This window comes from Balaenoptera musculus, chromosome 4 (assembly GCF_009873245.2).
Source record: "Balaenoptera musculus isolate JJ_BM4_2016_0621 chromosome 4, mBalMus1.pri.v3, whole genome shotgun sequence".
Lineage (NCBI taxonomy): Eukaryota > Metazoa > Chordata > Mammalia > Artiodactyla > Balaenopteridae > Balaenoptera > Balaenoptera musculus.
The window spans coordinates 117,098,838-117,121,723 of NC_045788.1; the positions used below are offsets into that span (position 1 = coordinate 117,098,838).

Sequence of the window (22,886 nt, forward strand, 5' to 3'; positions counted from 1 at the left end):
ATCATAATGAACTATAGACCTAAAACAAAGAACTAAAACTATAAAAATTCTTGAGGAAAGCATAGAAAATTTTAGGGTTCTGGATTAAGAGAAGATTTCTTAAGAAGGACAATAAACAGGCACAAATCATACAAGAAAAAAATTGATGTTTCATTTTCATCAAAATGAAACGCTTGTCTTTGAAAAATTCATACAAAATGAAAAGGCAAGCCACAGATTGGGAGAAAATATTAGCAAAACATATATCATACAAAGGAATTGTATCTAAAATATATACAGAACTTTTACATCTCAATAGTAAGACAAGTAACCTATTACTATATTGGGAAAAATATCTCAACAGATTACAACACCAAAGAAGATACACAGATTGTAAATAACTACATGAAATGATGCTCAGTGTTACTAGTCATTAGGCCAAATGCAAATTAAAATGAGGGGTGCCACTAGAAGAACTAAAGTTAAAAAATATAGCCCATATCCAAGTGTTTTAGAATGTGGACCTAGAACTCTCATTACACTGCCAGTGAGAATATAAAGTAGTTTAATGCCTTTGGAAAACAGTTTGTTTGTTTCTTAAAAACATCTACCATACAGTCTTACCATTTCCCTTCAGTTCTTTACTCAAGAGGAATGAAACCATATGTCCACACAAAGCCACATCCAATAATATCCACTGCAGCTGGAACAGGTTAATGGATAAATAAGTTGTGGTCTGTCCACACAATGGAATCCCACTCAGCAATAAAGTGGAATTAATTATTAATGTACATAATCATATGGGTGAAGTTCAAAATAATTATACCGATTGCAGGAAACCATTGACTAAAATGAGTACATAGAGTATGATTTGATTTATATAAATTTCTAGAAAGTGTAAAGTAACCATGGTCACCTGGGAATGATTAGGGAGGGGAGTGAGGGATGAAGAAAGTTTTGGGGCTGATGGACAGGTATGTTATTGATTGTGGTGATACATTCATGGATGTATACGTATGTGAAGCTTGTAAAATTGTACACTTTCTAATGTACAGTATATTGTACATCAGTTATATCGTGATAAATCTGTTTAAAAAAAGATAAAGAACTGTGTTTGAATAATTTCTAGATGTGGTGGTATTTTCATAATTTAGCCATGCAGTGGCTAGTCTTAACAGCAATCACTAATTTTGCCTTTTGAAATTCAAGATTTTCTAGCCACAGGAATTGGCTGAGAGCAAAAAATGTTTTATTAAAGTATTTAACTTTTCACATATGCGTCTCAGCAGAATTTCACTTAATTTTCAAAAGTCATTTATTTCATTCTTGTCACTTGGCAAGGAATGTCTCAAAAAACTGCCTTGCCTTAGGTACAGTGATAAATGAAGAAATTGATCACAGGAAATTAAGGAGATTTCTGAAAATTATTTTATGGATTAAAATTTTTAGCATTTACACTCTTGAAACCTATTTATATAGGGCACTTGTTGGGGAATAGTAAGTACCACAGAAAAATCATGGATTAGTTTTTTATCTCATTTAAAACTTTTGCATTTCATCTTTATCATCAATGGTGGAATTTATTATGCTTAAATAAAATCCATGTTTTCTATAACTTAGCATTTTTATGTTAGACTTTATGTACTTTCTGATTGCTGTAATGGGTATGTAGTTTTTAGATCAAATAAATATTTGGAATCAATTTTATTCCTTTACACCTATTTCTTAGGACTGCTTTTTAATGTATTGTGGGAGCAACTGTTTCTTTATTAATTGATTATATTCTGGGTAACAACTGTACACACACAGACACACACTGCTACAAAACTATGCAAACTTGGAAAATTTTTCTAATATTTAAATAGTATATGTAAGCTTTATCTGTTAAAATTGTTATTTCAGGAGCTAACCGTAGTAAGAACTGCCCATCTGATTTGTTACCATAATGTATTTCACTAAGACATGTGAATTACATTCTTATAAAAAGTTTTCTTGTTATTTTAAAATAAATTGTTTGTGATTGATAATATTGGGTTGTTTTTGTGCCTTCTGGAAGAAGAAGAAAAACAGTAGTGAGTTTTCAAAGGAACACTAGAAAGATGATACATTAGTCTAATATTAGGATCTAGTCTAATTACTTATTAGACTAATGTGTCTGATAATTAGGATTTTCACATAACAGTGGCAGTAGTGATTCATTGCTGAATGAAAAACATTAATTTCAGTAGATGTGGAGTTTGAAGAGATCATTGACTTGGAGGGGCCTTGGGGAAGGCTTCATGGAGGAGGGGGATTTTTGCTTAAATGGGTTTATTGAGCGTAAAGTACGTAAGTAGTGCCTGGCACGTGGTTAGCACTCATTGAATGTTGGCTCTTGTTATTGCTGTCCTCAGCAGCAGCTGGGCTTTGCTGAATGGAAAGGATTATAATAAACAGACTTAAATGAGGATATTCTTGGCTGGGTAATGACATGATTTACTGTGAATTTGTGGCATTTATTCTAAAATTGTGAGCTTAGTCTAGGTCCTCTGCTCTTTCCGTGATTGACTCCTTCTTTCATTCTGCTAGATGACACGATCACTCTTCTTTTTTTATGGTAATAGGAGTGCTAGATTCATCCCTAATCTATATTAAATTTTTGGTTAATTTTAAAATGAGTATCTCTTTACCAGTAAAGATTTTAATCTTCACTTAAGGATTTTTTCTTTTTTTTCAACAGGAGCATCGGAATTTGCCTTTTATGCGTGAGCTTCGGTATCTATTTGCACTTCTTGTTGGTACTAAAAGGAAATATGTTGATCCATCAAGAGCAGTTGAAATTCTTAAGGATGCTTTCAAATCAAATGACTCCCAGCAGGTAGCTTTGTTGAGCTTACTTGTTTATTAACTTTTTATTTTATTTAATCTGATCTTTTCTTAAGCAGTTTTTTTCAAAGATAAATGACAAAGATGTTGTCATTTATCTTTATACAGATAAGCTGGAGCCATTTAAAACATTGTTTATTTGGAAGATTTACTTTTAAATTAAGAAATAGTGATAATCTTGAAAGTATATGATAAATGAAGCTGTAATTTATATTATAATTAAAATTACTAAATGAAAGCAGTGGGTAAAATTAAGAATGTTCACAAATTTTTAATTAAAAATCTTCACCAAGGTGTGATAACCCAGTGTCAGTGTAGTATACACGCTTTTGATATGCCTCTCTTTGCTGGCAGAAAGTAGTTTTCCGTAATTACTCAGAAAAGGTTTCTGAATGACATTAACATTGTTATTAGTTCTTTTATTTCCCAATCTTTATGTAGTGCTGTTTGGTTGCTTTATCAATTTTTTAGAAAGAATATTGGGAATTTTCCTATAAAAATAGAAAATGTCTATAAACAAACCACAAACCAACATTTTCACGTATAATGTGAGAAGTCAGAGAAATTAAAGAAGGAAAGCGGAAGAGAAGGAAAGAAAGTAGCAGAGAATAATAGCAACAGTGTTGGAAAAGATGACAATGACATAATGGGCAAAAGATAAAGACAATACTTGAGGAGATTTTAAAAATCTGCTACGTTTGCAGTGTAGTTGTTGTAGTACTTGGATATATATCTGTTACGTGGATGTGTGGAGAGCTGAAAGATGTCTGATTTTGCCACTGCCTTCCCTGTGCTTTTTTTTTTTTTAATTCATTTTTTATGGCAAAGATAAATGAACAAAAAAGGTGGTCACATCAGAATTTGCTTATATTTGCTGCTGTTTTCAGTTTTTCTCCCCCCTAACATTTTCTTCTAAAGAGTATTGGATAAGTAGGAAAACTTTTTGTTTCTTGTCAGATATAACCTTGCAGGGTAATGTTATAGAAAAGTATGGAAAGCCATTTTAAAGTATTATATTAGTTTGCTAGGACAGCTGTAACAAATTACCACAAACTGAGTGATTTCAAGACAATAGAAAATGATTATCTTATAGTTCTAGAAGCCAGAAATTCAAAATAAAGGTGTTGTCAGGGCCGTGCTCCCTCCGGTGGCTCTCAAGGAGAATCCTTCCTTGCCTCCACCATCTGGTGACTCCTGGTGTTCCTTGGCTTGTGGTGCCAGTCTCTTGTCTTCATCTTTACACGACCTTTTCCCCTGTTATGTCTGTGTGCCTGCTCTTTTTTTTTTTTTTTCCTCTTATAAGAGTACCCATCATTGGATTTAGGGCCTACCTTAAACCAGGATGATCTCATCTTGAGATCCGTACCTTCTTTACATCTGCAAAGACTCTTATTCCAAATACAGACGGATTCTGAGGATCCAAGTGGACATATATTTTGACAGGCCTCAATTTAACCCACTACAGATGGTATGGATGTTTATAACTAGCATTTTGTGTTAAGTTTAGTTGTCTTTATATGGGTTTGGAGCAATTTATTTAAGCTTCCTAGACCTTAGTTTCAACATTTTAAAGGTAAATAGGTTGACCCAGATGCTCTTCAAAAAACTTCTAGCTGTGAAAATGTATAATAGTAAGTTTGTTTTATATTTGGGACTATTTTGATAAAGGCAAATTGCTTACACTTATTTATCTGTCTTTGGGAAGTCATAGTAGGGTTGCTTTATCCCCCCAGCCCACCCCACCCCACTCCACTCCCCATGCAGGTTCTATACAAATCTGTTTGCTGTGCTCCAGGTCGGAGTGTTGAAAGAATTTTATGGTAGTTGATAAGTACAACTGCCACTGCTTATTCCTGTTTATCTATGTCAGGTGATGTAGGACCGAAGAGATGGCAAAAGGTGAAGATTGTGCTGGTTCTGATTGGAGAATCAGTTTGACGTTCATGAGGTGGTAGACTTGATAGTTGGGGAGTCAGTGATTAATTAGGCTCAACCTACCCAAATTAACAGATATCTTAGTAAAATCGGATATGGCTTAAAAAGTTGTGTGTTAACAGTTGAATTGAAAAAATGAATTGTTTAAAAACACATATTCCTTCTAAGACAGAAGCCAGTAATAAATCTTTATATAATGAAGAACTCTTTGGTAATGTGGGTCCTTCATTTTATAAAGATTCATTAGAGAGCTCTTTGTGGGGGGGTAATAACTCTTTTTAAAAATCTCATTGATAAGTTTGAATTTTTATATATATATATATATATATATATATATATACACACACACATATACACACACACACACACACACACACACACACACATATATTTTTTTCCCTCCTAAGGTGAAACCCAATTACATGATTATGAATATAATGCTTGTTTTTCTCAAATACTGAGTTTATGCTCTGGTTAAGTTATAAATATTTCTTGCATTTGATGTGAGACATTTCATATGATACCTTTGTGAGGAGTCAGTTAATTATACATTTGAAAAGACTGGCTGTAAGTTTTATGTTGCAGTATTTAGTGTTTTCATTGGTAGGCTCGAATATCAACAAGACTTTTTTTTTTCCCCCACAGCAAGACGTGAGTGAGTTTACACACAAATTATTAGATTGGTTAGAAGATGCCTTCCAAATGAAAGCTGAAGAGGAGACGTAAGTTACTGTGAAATTTAGTGATGGAGATAAATTAGGAGATCGATAAATAACACTCATTTTTTTTTTTCTTATGTATTCATTGTCAACAGAGAAATAAGAATCTGAGATAAGTGTGTGGAAACCTAAATGTTATCTGTATTATTGACAAGCTCTTTGGAATTTGTGGCTGCAGATGTTGGGTAGCTTTAGATGTCCAATATAAGGTCAGAATCTAGTGAGAGATATCTCAGAAGTGATCTCTGAAAAAGCTAACCCCACATCCTCAGTTCTTATTCCATGAAGTCATATTCCATGAAGAAGAATGGGTTAGTGGTAGGGAAACATGCCAGGAGTAATAATTCTGATGAAATCTTTTTACATGGAATCGTGAGGACATTCATGATTCCTTCCATGTAAAATTTCTCCTTAACATTCCCTGGGGCTTTTTATTTTGTGCCCATTTAGTTGAACCACTAAGACTCTGGTAATTTAAAATATATGGGCAGACCTCCTTAAAGGAAGGAATTCACACACTTTCAGGGTGGTCCTACTCCCACTCTTCTGAGGCCACTCTCCTAACACCAAACATTGGTTCCTTTGTGCATCTTCCTGAAACATTGGTGGACCATTTAGGATTTGCCACCGCAGGTTCTGATGTTATTCTACAAGATGCATTACGTAAATTAACACCTAGAATACAGGCAGAAATCCAAGGCTGAAAATTCTTTCCTTCTCTTTTTATCTATTTTTGTTTTTATTTGTTCTTCTTCCAGTTTTACTGAGATATAATTGACATAACAGCACTGTGTAAGTTTGAAGTATACAGCATAATGATGTGACTTACATACATCATAAAACGATGACTACAATAAGTTTAGTGAACATCCATCATCTCATATAGATACAAAATATAAGAAAAAGAAAAAATATTTATCCCTTGTGATGAGAACTCTTAGAATTTATTCTTACAAATTTCAAATATAACATACAGCAGTGTTAATTGTATTAATCATTTCAGTACTTATTTATCTTATGACTGCAAGTTTGTACCTTTTGACCACCTTTGTCATCATACAAAGATATTCAATTATTATTGACTATATTCCCCATGCTGTACATCCCTGTGACTCACTTATTTTGTAACTAGAAGTTTCTACCTCTTAATTTCCCTCACCTACTTCACTCATCCCCCGCCACCATCCACTTTCTTACTGGCAACCATCTGTTTGTTCTCTGTACCTATGACTCTGTTCTGTTTTATGTTTGTTCATTTGTTTTTTAGATTCCATATGTGAGTGAAGTGATACAATATTTGTCTTCCTCTGTCTGACTTATTTCACTTAGCATAATACCCTCTAGGTCTATCCGTGTTGTCACAAATGGCAAAGTTTCATTCTTTTTTATGGCTGAATAATATTACATGGAATGTGTATACATACACACACACACACACACACACACACACACACACATCTTTATCCATTTATCTATCAGTGGCCACTTAGGTTGCATCTATATCTTAGCTATTGTGAATAATGCTGCAATGAACTTAGCGGTGCATATATCTTTTTGAATTAGTGTTTTTGTTTTCTTTGGATAAGTATCCAGAAATGGAATTGCTGGATCATATATGGTAGTTCCATTTTTAACTTTTTGACAGCCTCCATACTGTTCGGCATAGTGACTGTACCAATTTACATTACCACCAAGAGTGCATGAGGGTTCCCTTTTCTCCACATTTTCGCCAACGCTTGTTGTTTGCTGTCTTTCTTGTTTGTTTGTTTAGCCTCCATGTGCTTGTGTTTTTTACATTTTTTTCCCTGTAATTTATTTCTAATCTCATAGCGTTGTGGTCAGAAAAGATGCTTGATATGATTTCAATTTTCTTAAATTTACTGAGGCTTGATTTGTGACCCAACATGTGATCTGTCCTGGAGAATGTTCCGTGTGCACTTGAGAAGAAAGTGTAATCTGCTGTTTTCGGATGGAATGTCCTATAATATCAATTAAATCTATCTGGTCTATTGTGTCATTTAAAGCTTGTGTTTCCTTATTAATTTTCTGTCTGGATGATCTGTCCATTGGTGTAAAGTCCCCCACTATTATTGTGTTACTGTTGATTTCCTCTTTTATAGCTGTTAGCATTTGCCTTATGTATTGAGGTGCTCCTATGTTGGGTGCGTATATATTTATAATTGTTATACCTTCTTCTTGGATTGATCCCTTGATCGTTATGTAGTGTCCTTCCTTGTCTCTTGTAACATTCTTTATTTTAAAGTCTATTTTATCTGATACAAGTATTGCTACTCCAGCTTTCTTTTGATTTCCATTTGCATGGAATATCTTTTTCCATCCCCTCACTTTCAGTGAGCATGTAAGTGTGGGCTTATTTCTGGGCTCTCTGTTCTGTTCCATTTATCTACCTGTCTGTTTTTGTGCTGATACTATACTCTTTTGATTTCCATAGCTTTGTAGTATAGTTTGAAATGAGGAAGCATCATACCCTTGGTTTTAGCTAACAATTTTTTTACATATATCTATTCTTTTTCAGATTCTTTTCTCATATAGGTTATTACAGAGTATTGGTTAGAGTTCCCTGGGCTATACAGTAGGTCCTTGTTGATTATCTATTTTATATATAGTAGTGTGTATATGTTAATCACAACCTCCTAATTTATCCCTTCCCCTCCACCTTTCCCCTTTGGTAACCATAAGTTTGTTACCTATTTCTGTGAGCCTGTTTCTGTTTTGTAAAGTTCATTTGTATCATTTTTTTAGATTCCACATGTAAGTGACATTGTATGATACTTGTTTTTGTCTGACTTACTTCACTTAGTATGATAATCTCTACTCCATTCATGTTGTTGCAGATGGCATTATTTCATTATTTTTTATGGCTGAGTAATATTCCATTGTATTTATGTACCACATCTTCTTTATCCATTCATCTGTCAGTGGATATTTAGGTTGCTTCCATGTCTTGGGTATTGTAAATAGTGCTGCAATGAACATTGGGGTGCATGCATCTTTTTGAAGTATGGTTTTCTCTGGATATATGCCCAGGAGTAGGGTTGCTGGATCATATGATAGCTCTATTTTTAGTTTTTTAAGGAACCTTCATACTGTTCTCCATAGTGTCTGTACCACTTTATATTCCCACCAACAACATAGGAGAGTTCCCTTTTCTTCATGCCCTCTCCAGCATTTATTGTTTGTAGACTGTTTGATGATGGCCATTCTGACCAGTGTGAGGAGGTACATCATTGTAGTTTTGACTTGCATTTCTCTAATAATTAGCAAGGTAGAGCATCTTTTCTTGTGTGTGTTGGTCATCTGTATGTCATCTTTGGAGAAATGTCTATTTAGATCTGCCCATTTTTTTGATGGGGTTATTATTTTTATTATTATTAATTTTGATATTGAGCTGCATGAGCTGTCTGTGTATTTTGGAGATTAATCTCTGGTTAGTCGCATCTTTTACAAATATTTTTTTCCATTCTGTTGGTTGTCTTGTCATTTTGTTTATGGTTTCCTTTGCTATGCAAAACCTTTTAAATTTAATTAGGTTCCATTTGTTTATTTTTGTTTTTAATTTTCATTACTCTAGGAGGTGGATCCAAAAAGGATCTTGCTGTGATTTATGTCAAAGAGTGTTCTGCTTATGTTTCCCTCTAAGAGTTTTATAGTATCTGGTGTTACATTTAGGTCTTTAATCCATTTTGAGTTTACTTTTCTGTATGGTGTTAGCAAATGCTCTAATTTCATTCTTTTGTATATAGCTGTGCAGTTTTCCCAGCACCACTTATTGAGGAGACTGTCTTTTCTCCATTGTATATTCTTGCCTCCTTTGTCATAGATTAATTGGCCGTAGGTGCATGGGTTTATTTCTGGGCTTTCTATCCTGTTCCATTGATCTGCAAGTCACTCTTTGTGCCATTACCATACTGTTTTCATTACTATAGCTCAAGTCAGGGAGCCTGATTCCTCCAGCTCAGTTTTTCTTTCTCAAAATTGCTTTTGGTATTTGGGGTCTTTTGTTTCCATACAAGTTTTAAGATTTTTTTGTTCTAGATGGGCAAAAAATGCCATTTGTAATTTGGTAGGGATTACATTGAATCTGTAGATTACCTTGGGTAGTATAGTCATTTTGACAATGTTGATTCCTCCAATCCAAGAACATGGTATATCTTTCCATCTATTTGTATCATCTTCAATTTCTTTCATCAGCATCTTATAGTTTTCGGAGTACAGGTCTTTTGCCTCCTTAGGTAGGTTTATTCCTAGGTAATTTATTCTTTTTGATGCGATGGCAAATGGGATTGTTTCCTAATTTCTCTTTCTGATCTTTTGTTATTAGTTTATAGAAATGCAACAGATTTTTGTGTATTAATTTTGAATCCTGCAACTTTACCAAATTCATTGCTGAGCTCTAGTAGTTTTCTGGTACCATCTTTAGGATCTTCTGTGTATAGTATCATGTCATCTGCAAACAGTGACAGTTTTACTTCTATTCCAATTTGGATTCCTTTTATTTCTTTTTCTTCTCTGATTACCATGGCTAGGGCTTCCAAAATTATGCAGAATAAAAGTGGCTAGAGTGGACATCCTTGTCTTGTTCCTGATCTTAAAGGAAATGCTTTCAGTTTTTCACCATTGAGTGTGATGTTAGCTGTGGGTTTGTCATACATGGCCTTTATTATGTTGAGTTAGGTTCCCTCTATGCCCACTTTCTGGAGAGTGTTTATCATAAATGGGCGTTGAATTTTGACAAAAGCTTTTTCTGCATCTATTGAGATGATCATATGGTTTTTAATCTTCAGTTTGTTAATGTGGTGTATCACATTGATTGATTTGCAGATATCGAAAAGTTCTTGCATCCCTGGGATAAATCCCACTTGGTCAAGGTGTATAATCCTTTTAATGTGTTTTTGGATTCAGTTTGCTAGTATTTTGTTGAGGATTTTTGCATCTATGTTCATTAGTGATATTGGCCTGTAGTTTTCTTTTTTTGTGACATCTTTGCCTGGTTTTGGTATCAAGGTGATGGTGGCCTCATAGAATGAGTTTGGAGTGTTCCTTCCTCTGCAATTTTTGAAATAGTTTCAGAAGGATACTTGTTAACTATTCACTAAATGTTTGATAGAATTCACCTGTGAAGCCATCTGGTCCTGGGCTTCTGTTTGTTGGAAGCTTTTATATCACAGTTTCAATTTTAGTGCTTGTGATTGGTCTGTTCATATTTCCTATTTCTTCCTGGTTCAGTTTTGCTAAATTGTACCTTTATAGGAATTTGTCCATTTCTTCTAGGTTTTCCATTTTATTGGTATATAATTGCTTAGAGTAGTCTCCTATGCTCCTTTTTATTTCTGTGGTGTCAGTTGTAACTTCTCCTTTTTTTGTTTTTTTCTAATTTTATTGATTTGAGCCATCACCCTCTTTTTCTTCATGAGCCTGGCTAAAGGTTATCAATTTTGTTTGTCTTTTCAAAGAGCTAGGTTTTAGTTTCATTGATCTTTTTTATTGTTTTTTTCATCTCTATTTATTTCTGTTCTAATCTTTACGATTTCTTTCCTTCTGCTAACTTTGAGTTTTGTTTGTTGTTCTTTCTCTAGTTGTTTTAGGTGTAAGGTTAGGTTGTTTACTTGGGATGTTTCTTCTTTCCTGAGGTAAGATTGTATTGCTATAAACTTCCCTCTTAGAACTGCTTTTACTATGTACCATAGGTTTCGGATCCTCATGTTTTCGTTTTCATTCATCTCTAGGTATTTTTTGATTTCCTCTTTGACTTCTTCAGTGATCCATTGGTTATTTAGTAGCATATGGTTTAGCCTCCACATGTTTGTGTTTTTTTAGTTTTTTCTCGTATTTGTTGTCTGATCTCATAGTGTCGTGGTCGGAAAAGATGCTTGATACGATTTCAATCTCAAATTTATAGAGGCTTGCTTTATGGCTCGTCATGTGATCTGTGCTGGAGAATGTTCCATGTTCACTTGAAAAGATTGTGTATTCTGCTACTTTCAGATGGAACGCTCTATAAATATCAATTAAGTCTATGTGATTTAGTGTGTCATTTAAGGCCTGTGCTTCCTTATTGATTTTCTGTCTGCATGATCTGTCTGTTGATGTAAGTGGGCTGTTAATGTTCTCCACTGTTATTGTTTTACTGTTGATTTCTCCTTTTATGGCTGTTAGCATTTGCCTTCTATGTTGAGGTGCTCCTATGTTGGATGCATATATATTTACAATTGTTTTGTTTTCTTGTATTTTTCCCTTGATTATTATGTAATGTCCTTCTTTGTCTCTTGTACCAGTCTTTATTTTAAAGTCTGTTTTGTCTGATATGAATTTTGCAACTCCAGCTTTCTTTTAATTTCCGTTTGTATGAAATACCTTTGTCCATCCCCTCACTTTCAGTCTGTATGTGTCCCTAGATCTGAAGTGGGTCTCTTGTAGACAGCATATATAAGGGTCTTGTTTTTGCATCCATTCAGCCAGTCTCTGTCTTTTGGTTGGAGCATTTAATCCATTTATGTTTAAGGTCATTACCGATACATACTTACTGCCATTTTGTTAATTATTTGGGGTTTGTTTTTGCAGGTCTTTTTTCTTCCCTTCCTATTTTGTTCTCTTCTCTTGTGATTTGATGACTGTCTTTAGTGTTGTGTTTGTATTGCTTTTTCTTTTTTGTGTGTGTATCTATTATAGATTTTTGGTTTGTGGTTGCCATGAAGTTTTGATATAGCAGTCCATATGTATATACAAGATTGTTTTAAGTTTCTGGTCTCTTAATTTCAAATGCATTTCCAGTATTCTATATTTGTACTCACCTTTTCTCACAATTGCTGGTTTTGATACCATATTTATGTATGTATATTTTCCTACCTTTACTGTATTTTTGCCTTTACTGCTGAGCTTTCCCATTTGTAATTTTCTTGTTTCTAGTTGTGGCCTTTTCTTTTCTACCTAGAGAAATTCCTTTAGCATTTGTTGTAAAGTAGGTTTGGTGGTGCTGAATTCTCTTAGCTTTTGCTGGTCTGTAAAGCTTTTGATTTCTCTTTTGAATCTGAACGAGAGCTTTGCTGGGTAAAGTATAAGAATATACTTGTAGGTTTTTTTCCCTTCATCACTTTAGATATATGTGTTAGTCCGTTCTGGCCTGCAGAATTTCTGCTTAAAAATCAACTGATAACCTTATAGGGTTTCCCTTGTATGTTATTTGTTGCTTTTCCCTTGTTGCTTTTAATATTTTCTCTTTGTCTTTAACTTTTGTCAATTTGATTAATATGTGTCTTGGAGTGTTCCTCCTTGGGTTTATCCTGTATGGCACTCTCTGTGCTTCCTGGACTTGGGTGACTGTTTCCTTTCCCATGTTAGGTAAGTTTTCAGCTATTATCTTTTCAAATATTTTCTCAGGCCCTTTCCTCTCCTTATGGGACCTCTATAATGCGAATGTTAGTGCATTTAAAGTCCCAGAGATCTCTTAAACTGTCCTCATGTCTTTTATTCTTTTTTCATTATTCTGTTCCACAGCAGTGATTTTCACCATTCTGTGTTCCAGCTCACTTATCCATCCTTCTGCCTCATTTATTCTGCTATTGATTTATTCTAGTGTGTTTTTCATTGCAGATATTGTATTGTTGAACTCTGTTTGTTTGTTCTTTAAATCTTCTAGATCCTTGTTAAACATTCCCTATATCTTCTTGGTCTGTGCTTCCATTCTTTTTCCAAGATCTTGGATCATCTTTACTATTACTGTGAATTCTTTTTCAGTTAGATTGCCTGTCTCCACTTCACTTAGTTGTTCTTCTGGGGTTTTATCTTGTTACTTCATCTGGAACATGTTCCCCTGCTGTCTCATTTTATCTAACTTTGTATTTGCAGTGTCACAGGCTGCAGGATTGTAGCTCCTCTTGCTTCTGGTGTCTGACCCCTGGTAGGTGAGGCTGGTCTAAGAGGCTTGTGCAGGCTTCCAGGTGGGAGGGACTGATACCTGCCCACTGGTGGGTGGAGCTGGGTCTTGTCTCTGTGGTGAGCAGGGCCCTGTCAAGCAGTGTGTTCAGAAGCAGCTGTGGGCTCAGGAAAACTTTAAGCAGCCTGTCTGCTGATGGGTGGGGCTGTGTTCCTACCCTGTTGGTTGTTTGGCCTGCGGCATCCCAGCACTGGAGCCTACGGGCTCTTGGGTGGGACCAGATCTTTGCATCAAAATGGTGGCCTCCAGGACAGCTCACGCCAATGAGTACTCACCAGTACCTCTGCCACCAGTGTCCTTGTTTCTGCAGTGAGCCAGAGCCGCCCCCCGCATCCCCAGGAGACCTTCTAAGACCAGCGGGTAGGTCTGGCCCAGGCTCCTGTGAAGTCACTGCTTTTTCCCCTGGGTCCCGGTGTGCACAAGACCTTGTGTTCACCCTCCAAGAGTGGCATTTCTGTTCCCCCCAGTCCTGTGGAGTTCCTACGATCAAGCCCTGCTGGCCTTCAAAGCAAATGCTCTGGGGGCTCCTCCTCCTAATGCCAGATGCCCAGACTGGGTAGCCTGATGTGGGGCTCAGAACTCTCTTTCCTGTGGGAGAACCTCTGCGGTATAATTATTTTCCAGTTTGTGGGTTGCCCACCCAGCATGTGTGGGATTTGATCATGAATACGCCCCTCCTACCTTCTCATTGTGGCTTCTTCCTTGTCTTTGGAACTAGAGTATCCTTTTTTGGTTGGTTTCAGTCATTTTTTGTCGATGGTTGTTCAGCAGGTAGTTGTGATTTTGGTGTTTGTGTGAGATGGTGAGCTCAGGTCCTTCTACTCGGCCATCTTGTCTGCTCCTAGATAGCTTAAGGAGCACTGACTTTGATGACAAAAACCAAGTCCTAGCCAATCTGCCAGCTAGGTGTGTAAACTCAGACAAGTTGTGCCTTTCTGAGCAATAATTTTCTCATTCCGAGAAAGGAGTTGCACTTACATGTGCTTTCCCACCAGGCACTTAAAACCAAACTCACAGGCCCTGTGCCACCTCAGACCAGTTCCAGCTGGGTTACTAGGGGCAGCTTGATACTTTTGGTTTTGCTCTTTTTTCTCAAGACTGTTTTGTGTATTCAGGGTCTTTTGTGTTTCCATACAGATTTTAGAATTATTTGTTCTAGTGTTGTGAAAACTGCCTTTGGTATTTTTATAGAGATACGTTGAGTCTGTAGATTGCTTTGGGTAGTATGATCGTTTTAACAGTACTAATTCTTCCAATCCATGAGCACCATATATGTTTCCATTTGTTTGTGTCTGCAGTTTCTTTCATCAGTTTCCTAGTTTTCTGAGTACAGGCCTTTTACTTTCTTAGTTAGATGTATCTTTTTTTTTTCTATTTTAAAATTATGGCCAGCCTTATTGTCCAAAAAACGCGTAATAACGTAGTCTGCAATGAGATTGAATTAAAGTAAAAATATTCTAATTATATATTGTTAGCAACTAGGAGATGCTTCTAAAATTTTATATAGCCCTCATCATTTGTTCTCAAATTCTCAGGGGAAAAATAAGTTTCCAAATTATATCCACTTGATCTTTTAAGGAAAAATCCAAACAGATTATACTTAAAAGTCAGATTCTTTTGCCCTTTGGTTGCAGTCTAACAAAAAAGAAATCATTTTTGACTTTCTGAGTTTGTTCAGCCTTTACACTACAGGCCTGTCTTTTCTGTGCCTGAATTGAGTTGAGGTTCTTCAGATGAAGCCTGCATTCTCTTTCACTTGTATGTGTGTAGTTCTTTCAGTCCTTCAGATGTAGAATTTCATATACTCTAATTTTAGATTTTGAAGGATTATTAGGACACATGATTAACATTGATCTCTTACTTTCAAAATTTTGAAACAAAAGCAGAACTTCAACCCTTTAACTTTCAGTCCAGCTATGATATTCCTAGATCTTAGTGCAATCCATACTCAAGTTATTGTTGCTAAAGACTGTAGCAGAAAATCTGGATAATGTCATAAATGGAGGCAATCATCATGGTTTTAGTTCTGCCAAGATGCTTGTCATTAAGGGCCAATTGGTCTTAGACAACTAACGTTGGAAGAAATCTCTCTAGATTATGGCGCTAAATCTACAGTATCTGAGGGAAAAAATTCTACTGTTAGAAACTGTCTTGAGAATGTGGCATTGAACAAAGCCACTTCCTTCTTGGCATGTTTAGAAGTTTATGATGCTAACGGCTCTGGTCAGGTGCCCTTGCTTTCTGTCCACCAGCACTCTTAAGCTACATTTTTCTTACGAGCTTCAGTTTGCTGGCCCTCAGTGCTGCATTGAATGTAAGCTCTTTCTAATAACATATTTTTGTGCCCAGTGGTTGCTGCCATTGCATTTTGGTATGGGATTGCTTAGGCCTGTAAAACCTGCTTTCTAGGTAGTTTCTTTCTTCTCTTCAGGTTAGCTTCATTTGGTAAATCTCCCCATCAGATTGCTGAACTGAATCTGCGGTTGATGCTTCTGAAACCTGAGTTCCAGCATCCAGTGAAGATCATCATCTCTATGATATGCTCTTTCCTCAGCTTTTGAAAGTTCTAGGCCTTGAGTATATTTCTTTCTGCTACTTTTTTTTTTCTGGGCGGGATAGCCCTTTAAGGTTCAGTTACATATGCGTTTTTTTCATTCTTCTTTAAGGAAGGCTTGGCTGAATTTTTAATAGGTTAACCTGCTTCTTAGTTCTACCTCATTCAGGACCAGCTCTGTTTGATGGACGAGTATCTTCTCTTTCTCTTCTTTTGACTTTGTTTTCTGCCCTATAAACTTGTTTTTGTATAACCTGCTCCTCTGTATTTTCTTGATAGGACCCTCATAATGAGAGCTAGTGAAATATGAGTTAGGAGTATGCCCAAGTAATTTATTGTTCAAACATGCATTGTCCACCTTCACCTCTTTTGTGTTGCAGAATTCCACCAGGGTTCTGTCCTGTCAGACCAGCAGACAGCCCATGTGTGGACTTGATCTATGATTGTCCACCCTGGCTCCTCTTTAGTAAAACTCATGTTCCTTATACTTTTCCTTAGAGTTCCAACCCCCAAAATTTATTGAGCATGTTTCCTCAGAATGTGAACAATATCTGTATCCCCATCTATGATTACTGAGTCTCTTTGAAGTTCTCTCAGTAATTCTTTGAATGCTTTACCCTGAAATCCCTAGTTCCTCCTCGAATCTATCCAGATTTTCTATAAGCAGCTCATATAGTAACCTATCTGCAACACAACTCCCTGATTACTTTTTATCTCTAGCCTTAGAAGACTGCCACTTGACTGTTTCCTGAATCCTGGTTATTTCTGAAAGGATCATTCTTTTCTGATTTTGGAGATCTTTCCTTATTACTCATTTACTTTTGAAAAATTCCTTTGGGTCCCAGTGTCAACTTTTCTGATCTAGTAACTAACAAGTTCTCTCCCCATTTCCTAAAACTGTTTTTAAAAGAAGCTAGAACTTTCCCATTTCATCTAAAATTGTCTTATTTGAAATATGTCCTTCTCCTCATTCACTTCTCAGTAGTTTTGTTTTTTCTTTACTGTTTATGGAGCTAAAACTTTTTGAACCACTATGCTCTGCCTATCTAGAACAGAGCTTTCCAGCTGTTGTGCCATGGTAAGCCAGATTATAGGTATGTGGAGGTATTGATCCTGTTTCTGTTATCATGAGAAAACATGTGGTTTTATTCCAGAGTTCTCTGCATATATTATCTGTGCGCCAATGACATTAAAAAGATTGGGAAGCACTGAGTAGGTTACTCTATCAGTTGCCCTAGATCTCTGAACTCTTTCTGTGTCGACCTAATTCCCAAGGCTCAAGTGTCCCTGATACAGGTTTTCTTTAGTGATTTCTTTTGGCCTTTGCTATTTGTGTCAATCTAGCTTTTCTTCATGCAAGTGGTGGGTATATCATTTCTGTTATATCAATGGAAGTCTCACGTCTTTTAAATTGCTCTTCACTTGTGTTCCTTACATTTCTGTTGATAACCACAGTCTTAGTACCTGATATTCAAAGCTTAAATGCACAGTAAAGAGTAAGACCTCTGAGAGGTTGCAAAGAAGGACAGGGTAAACAATTTCTAGAAGATTGGTCTGTCTGACTCCTTAGGGAAGGTCAGTGTGCATACCACAGGTCAGTGGAGAGCAGACCAAAATTCAGATATGAAGATTTGGAAAGAGAATTCAGAATTAGTCGAGCAGCTCTTACCCAGTTTCTTCTGCCAAAGTCACCAACCTGGTATGTCACTGCTCTTTCTATGCAGTATGTCTGTGACAGTAAGGAGAGAAACCAGGAATGTTGCTTTTCTACATGGAAATATGACGTGTGGAAATGGAGATACTAATATTTATGTCTAAAGATTCATAGACTTTTACATCAAGAGAGACAATCTTTGGATTCTTCCTCTCCCCCATATCAGTCTCAAGTCCTTTTTATTGTCACAGTGTAAAAAATAAGGTGTGAAATAAACTGTTTTCATAGAGTTAAAATGCCCAGAGATTAAGTATGCATAGTGGAAGGATTCATAGGTTTTAGAGGCAGACTTGAGTTTGCTTTTCAGTTTGAGCACTTACTAGTTGTGTGAGTTTGGGCAAGTGACTTAGCGTAGTCTACAGTTTTATTACCAGTGCAATAGAGGTAAGAGTGCCACCTGCTACTACTTAGGGTGGGCTAGATAATCCTGTGGCAACATCCCCAAAACTTCAGAGGTTTATGTCACAGCCTTAGCTGTGCCCAATGAGTGTGAGCAAGGTGCTGTGCACATCCATTGACAGGGCCTTACGCTGACAGAGGCTTCATCTCATCACAGGATTCTGGGATCACCACATCAGTGAAAAGTATATTGGCTCTCAAAGTTACAGCCCAGAAATGGCACACATTACTTCCACTCACATTTTGTTGTGCAAAGCAAGTCATGTGGTTTACTTAACTTCAAAGTTAATGGGAGCACCTCATACCCATTAGGATGGCTGCTATCAAAAAACAAAAAACAAAAAAAACCCTCACCAAACCAAAACCAAAACAAAACAGAAAATAACACGTGTTGATGAAGATGTGAAAAAATTGAAACATTTGTGCACTGTTGATGGGAATGTAAAATGGTGCAGCTGCTGTGGAAAACATGGTGGTTCCTCAAAAAATTAATACTAATATAATTATCATTTGATGGAGGGAATCTTTTCACAGTGTATACATATGTCAAATCTTCACACTGTACACTTTAAATACCTTACAATTTTGTTGGTCAATTGTATCTATAAAGATGAAAAAAAACAAGAATTAACCACATGATCCAGCAATTCTACTGCTGAATTTATATCCAAAAGAATTGATAGCAGGGTCCCAAAGAGATACTTGCACACTCATATTCATAGCAGCATTAGCACAATAGACAAAAGGTTGAAAGCAACTGATATGTCCATGGATGAATGGAAATACAAATGTGTTACACATACAGTGGAATGTCCTTAACAAGTAAGGAAACTCTGATACATGCTACAACACGGATGAACCTTGAAGACATGATGCTCAGTGAAGTAAGCCAGTCACAAAAAAGACAAACGCTGTATGTCACTTATATGATGTGTCAGTAGTCGTCAAACTCAAAGAAACAGAAAGTTAGGATGGTGGTTGCCAGGGCCTGGCGGGAGGGAGGAATGTGGAGTTGTTTAATCAGTTTCTCAAGATGAAAAATAGTTCTGGAAGTTGGTTGTACAACAGTGTGAATATACTTAACACTGCCGAACTGTAAACTTAAAAATGGTTAAGGTGGTAAATTTTATATTGTGTGTATTTTATCACAGTTCAGATTTTTTTCAAATTTCAATAAAAAGTAAATGGGAAAGTGCTTCTTAGTATGTACCTAAAAGTAGAGGGACAGAAATCTTTTTGAATAGCACTGATGACCACCACACTACCTCAAAGGATTGTTCCAGAGATTAAGTGAAGTACTTCCCACCAATTATTTTATGGTTTAAATGAGGGTGAATGTAACACGTATATCAAGAGACAGATAGTGTCCTTCTCTCTTTTTTAAAATAAATCAGTTTTACTAATTTAAACACAAAATTTATGAAGAAAAATCTCTCTGCAGTTGTGGATACAACATACTTTTATACAGCAAGGCCAAAATAAACTTTGTGTTTTTAGACCACACGGTACAAAGCGTTAAAAAAAAGTTAAAAATTGTCAGTTTCTATTTGCTTCAAGCAAAAAAGAAGAACAACAAATTTATATGTTAAAGAATTTGGAAAATTCACAGATGACTAATTTTACCAGCAACATGAAACTTTATAAAAGATTGGAGTTTCTCTTTAGCTACCTGGGTTGAAGCTGGTGTTTTTCTCCTTCACTGCTGATGGCTAGTGTTCATTCTTCTAGGTAAATGTGGGAAATGACTTATTAAAATTTTATAGAAATTTATTTTGATTAAGAGTGGCTTTCCCTCCTTCCCAACAAGTCCAAATAAGCATGTGTTGTACAGACTAAAAGTTCAAAATCGAAATGATAATGGAAAGATCAGGCACTTCGTGAATACAGACTCTACTCAGGTCTTCTTATAACGAGGTCCCACATTGTAACTCATTTTAACCCTTACAACAACCTTGTGAGTTCCATTACTATTATTATCCTCAGTTGACAGGTGAAGAAACGGAAAATAAATTTAAGTACCTTGGCCCAACACTGTAAGTCGCAGCGCCAAACACATGATAACCACATAAATGTTATTGTCTTGGCATATATTATTGTTCTTTTAATAGTTGATAAGAATTATTATAAGTCTATTATTTACAGTTCTAAAAATTAAGAATTATAACCACATTTATATTTTTAACGTGATTTTTAGGGATGAAGAGAAGCCAAAGAACCCCATGGTAGAGTTGTTCTATGGAAGATTCCTAGCCGTGGGAGTGCTTGAAGGTATAGTTACACGTCTGCTTATTTATTACAATTGAGATACTATTAGCTGTTAGCTCCTTTGTCATGATAGTGACTTTATTTGTGGAATGGTTTTTAATTTTAATTTGACTTATTCTGTCTAGTAGTTTCTGCTGCATTGTTACTGCTAATCATTTATATAAAAAGCAAAGAATTGAGTGCATGTAAAGGAAAGTACAGAGTATATTGTCACATGCTACTTGGTACTTAGTTAATGTTGTCCTGATGTTCTTTGCCTGGGACGGGTTCTGTGATACTGTGAATTGTTAGGATACAGGGATTAAGGGAGCAATTGATGGATCTTTTAAAAATAATATTGGAGTTTAATACTGGGCTTGGTGTGATGGTCACTGTTTTTGAGGGTTTCAAGTCTATGCATGTTGAAAGCTGTACTTAGCAATTTAGCATAGTCAGGGTATTGCAGGGTTTCCATTTTGGGGGTGATTATAAAATTCTTCAGAATATAGTTTTCAAGAAAGAGTTGTACTCTGTCTTCTGAAAAATCAGTTGAGTGATACTATTCCTGTTACGTAAAGTCCAGGCCTCACCAGTTACTCTTTGGCTTTCCTAACAAGGGCAGGGAACTGACTCATAAGATATACTTCAAGTGATAATATTACTAAGTCCCAAAGCATACATTTTTGAAAAATTGTTATTCCCAAATGACCCTATACATCAGCTTTTGAAAGTTCACCCAAATCACCCAAAGTATAAAATTTGGGAAATTAATTTTTCTTCAGGATGTTAAGTGATGGATTCCCATGAAGTTTTGTTTGAATGTAGTTTTAAATTTGAGATTTGGAAAAAGGTAGACACTAACTCAGGATTTAATCAGACATCCTAAAGGTTATATTGAGGTGTTAGTACATTTTGTTTGCCTCAAATGCTAAATATTCATTATATAAGTAGTGGAATATTTTATATAGTGCATTGTATTCCAATTTGGGATGTCCACACTATCATACCAGTTTTTATTTGAAGTAGAACACTATATAGCAGTAGAGGAGCTCTAATCAGGTTGTGACTGGGCACTATTTATAATACTTCTCATGAGCACTTCTACCTATATTATCTGGATTCTTAAAAGTGATTATTAAAATTTCTTAATCAGTGAAGTCTTCGTACTTGGATTTGGTAAGTTGTTTAAAGGCTACTGTGCTGCATAAATGTGATTTTAATACATTTCCAGGGGAACTATGTGTTTGCTTTGTTAACAATTTATTTTAGAACACTTTATTATTTTTACATATATCTTCTTAATGCCTTTTTTTAGACTAGTGACTCTCAATTAGGGGTGATTTTCAGTTTGTTTACTAAAGTACTCTATTGCAAAACTTCTTCAACTCTTCTAGAATTTCTAGGCCATTGACCCCTCCATTCTGTTCTTCTCAGTCTTTGCTTTACTTCCTTCCTTGTCCATTATGATCATCCTTATACATTTCTAAAGCTCTTTCCCCTCATTCCCTTCTGGCGCCACCTCTCTGGCTAGTCTCTGACCCTCATGGAACTATTCCTCTTCTCTCTGCATGTACTGAGAACCTGACGGTTGCTAGGAGAAGGTCACTCAAATGGGTTAACTATAATGGATCGTAAAGTTGTAGTGACTCTAAGCTTCACTGGTCCCAAGCCTGTAACCCTACCTGGCAGTCATCTTTGTTTTGTTTAATCACTGTCTTCTTTCCCATTTTCTGCAATAACAATTTCCAGTTTTTCTACCTCTAATCTAATTTCTTTGTCTCTTCATTTTCTGAGAAAGATCTTAACTCAGATTTCATGGATTTACCATGAAGTTAATGAAGCCTAACCATGGGTCCTGGCTAAGGCCCTGAACCTAATTTTGTGCTTATAACTTTTTTATCATAGTTCTTAAAAGTGAGTTCCTCAGATATATGAGCTTCAGGCTTCCCAACTTGGATCCGTTCCAACCTCTACCACATTCTTTTATTTGTCCCTCCAGGTAATAGTGGAATTATTTAGTCTAATATCAATGGCTATTCATTACATGTGCTCAGAATCTCATCCTTTCATGTTTTCACTCAGTCCTTATTCTGTCCATTATCTTGCTTTTTTTCTGTACCTTTAGCTTCTTCCTTTCACTGTGTCTTCCTCATCAATATTTAGACATGTTCTGGTATTTCACATCTTTAAAATTAAAAAAATCTCCCTTCACATGCTCTTTTTCAGTCAGTCTTATTCAGAAATAAGCTCCTTTAAAGTGAGAAGTTTGTTTTCACCTGCTATCTCTCCAATTATTCTACCTGTCCCACTTTCATTTTCTGTCCCCAGACCTCTTCTAAAAGGGGTCTTTTTAAGGTTATTGATTTCTTACATGTGTGTTAGTCCATTGGATCACTCTCAGTTCTTACTGAATTCTTATCAACTATTAATGCTGTTGACTCCACTCTCTCCTCCCCCTTTTTCCCACTCTTTCCTTAAAAACACTTCTCTGGCTTCTATCACACCATATTATCTTGGCTTTCT

The 22,886-nt window shown here is 35.9% G+C and overlaps 1 protein-coding gene across 3 annotated transcripts in view; it reads left to right on the forward strand.

The window, feature by feature from the left end:
- USP25 (ubiquitin specific peptidase 25) overlaps positions 1 to 22,886 on the forward strand; it is a 144,992-nt gene that overhangs the window by 63,943 nt on the left and 58,163 nt on the right. For 2 of the 3 annotated variants that reach the window (XM_036851646.1, XM_036851647.1), the window contains exons 7-9: positions 2,699 to 2,836; positions 5,425 to 5,501; positions 20,314 to 20,387. In XM_036851646.1, coding sequence (XP_036707541.1) covers positions 2,720 to 2,836; positions 5,425 to 5,501; positions 20,314 to 20,387 — 268 coding nt within the window. In that variant the 5' untranslated portion in view covers positions 2,699 to 2,719. Of the gene's footprint in view, positions 1 to 2,698; positions 2,837 to 5,424; positions 5,502 to 20,313; positions 20,391 to 22,886 lie in introns of those variants that run through there. The other variant, XM_036851648.1, reaches the window with a different exon arrangement.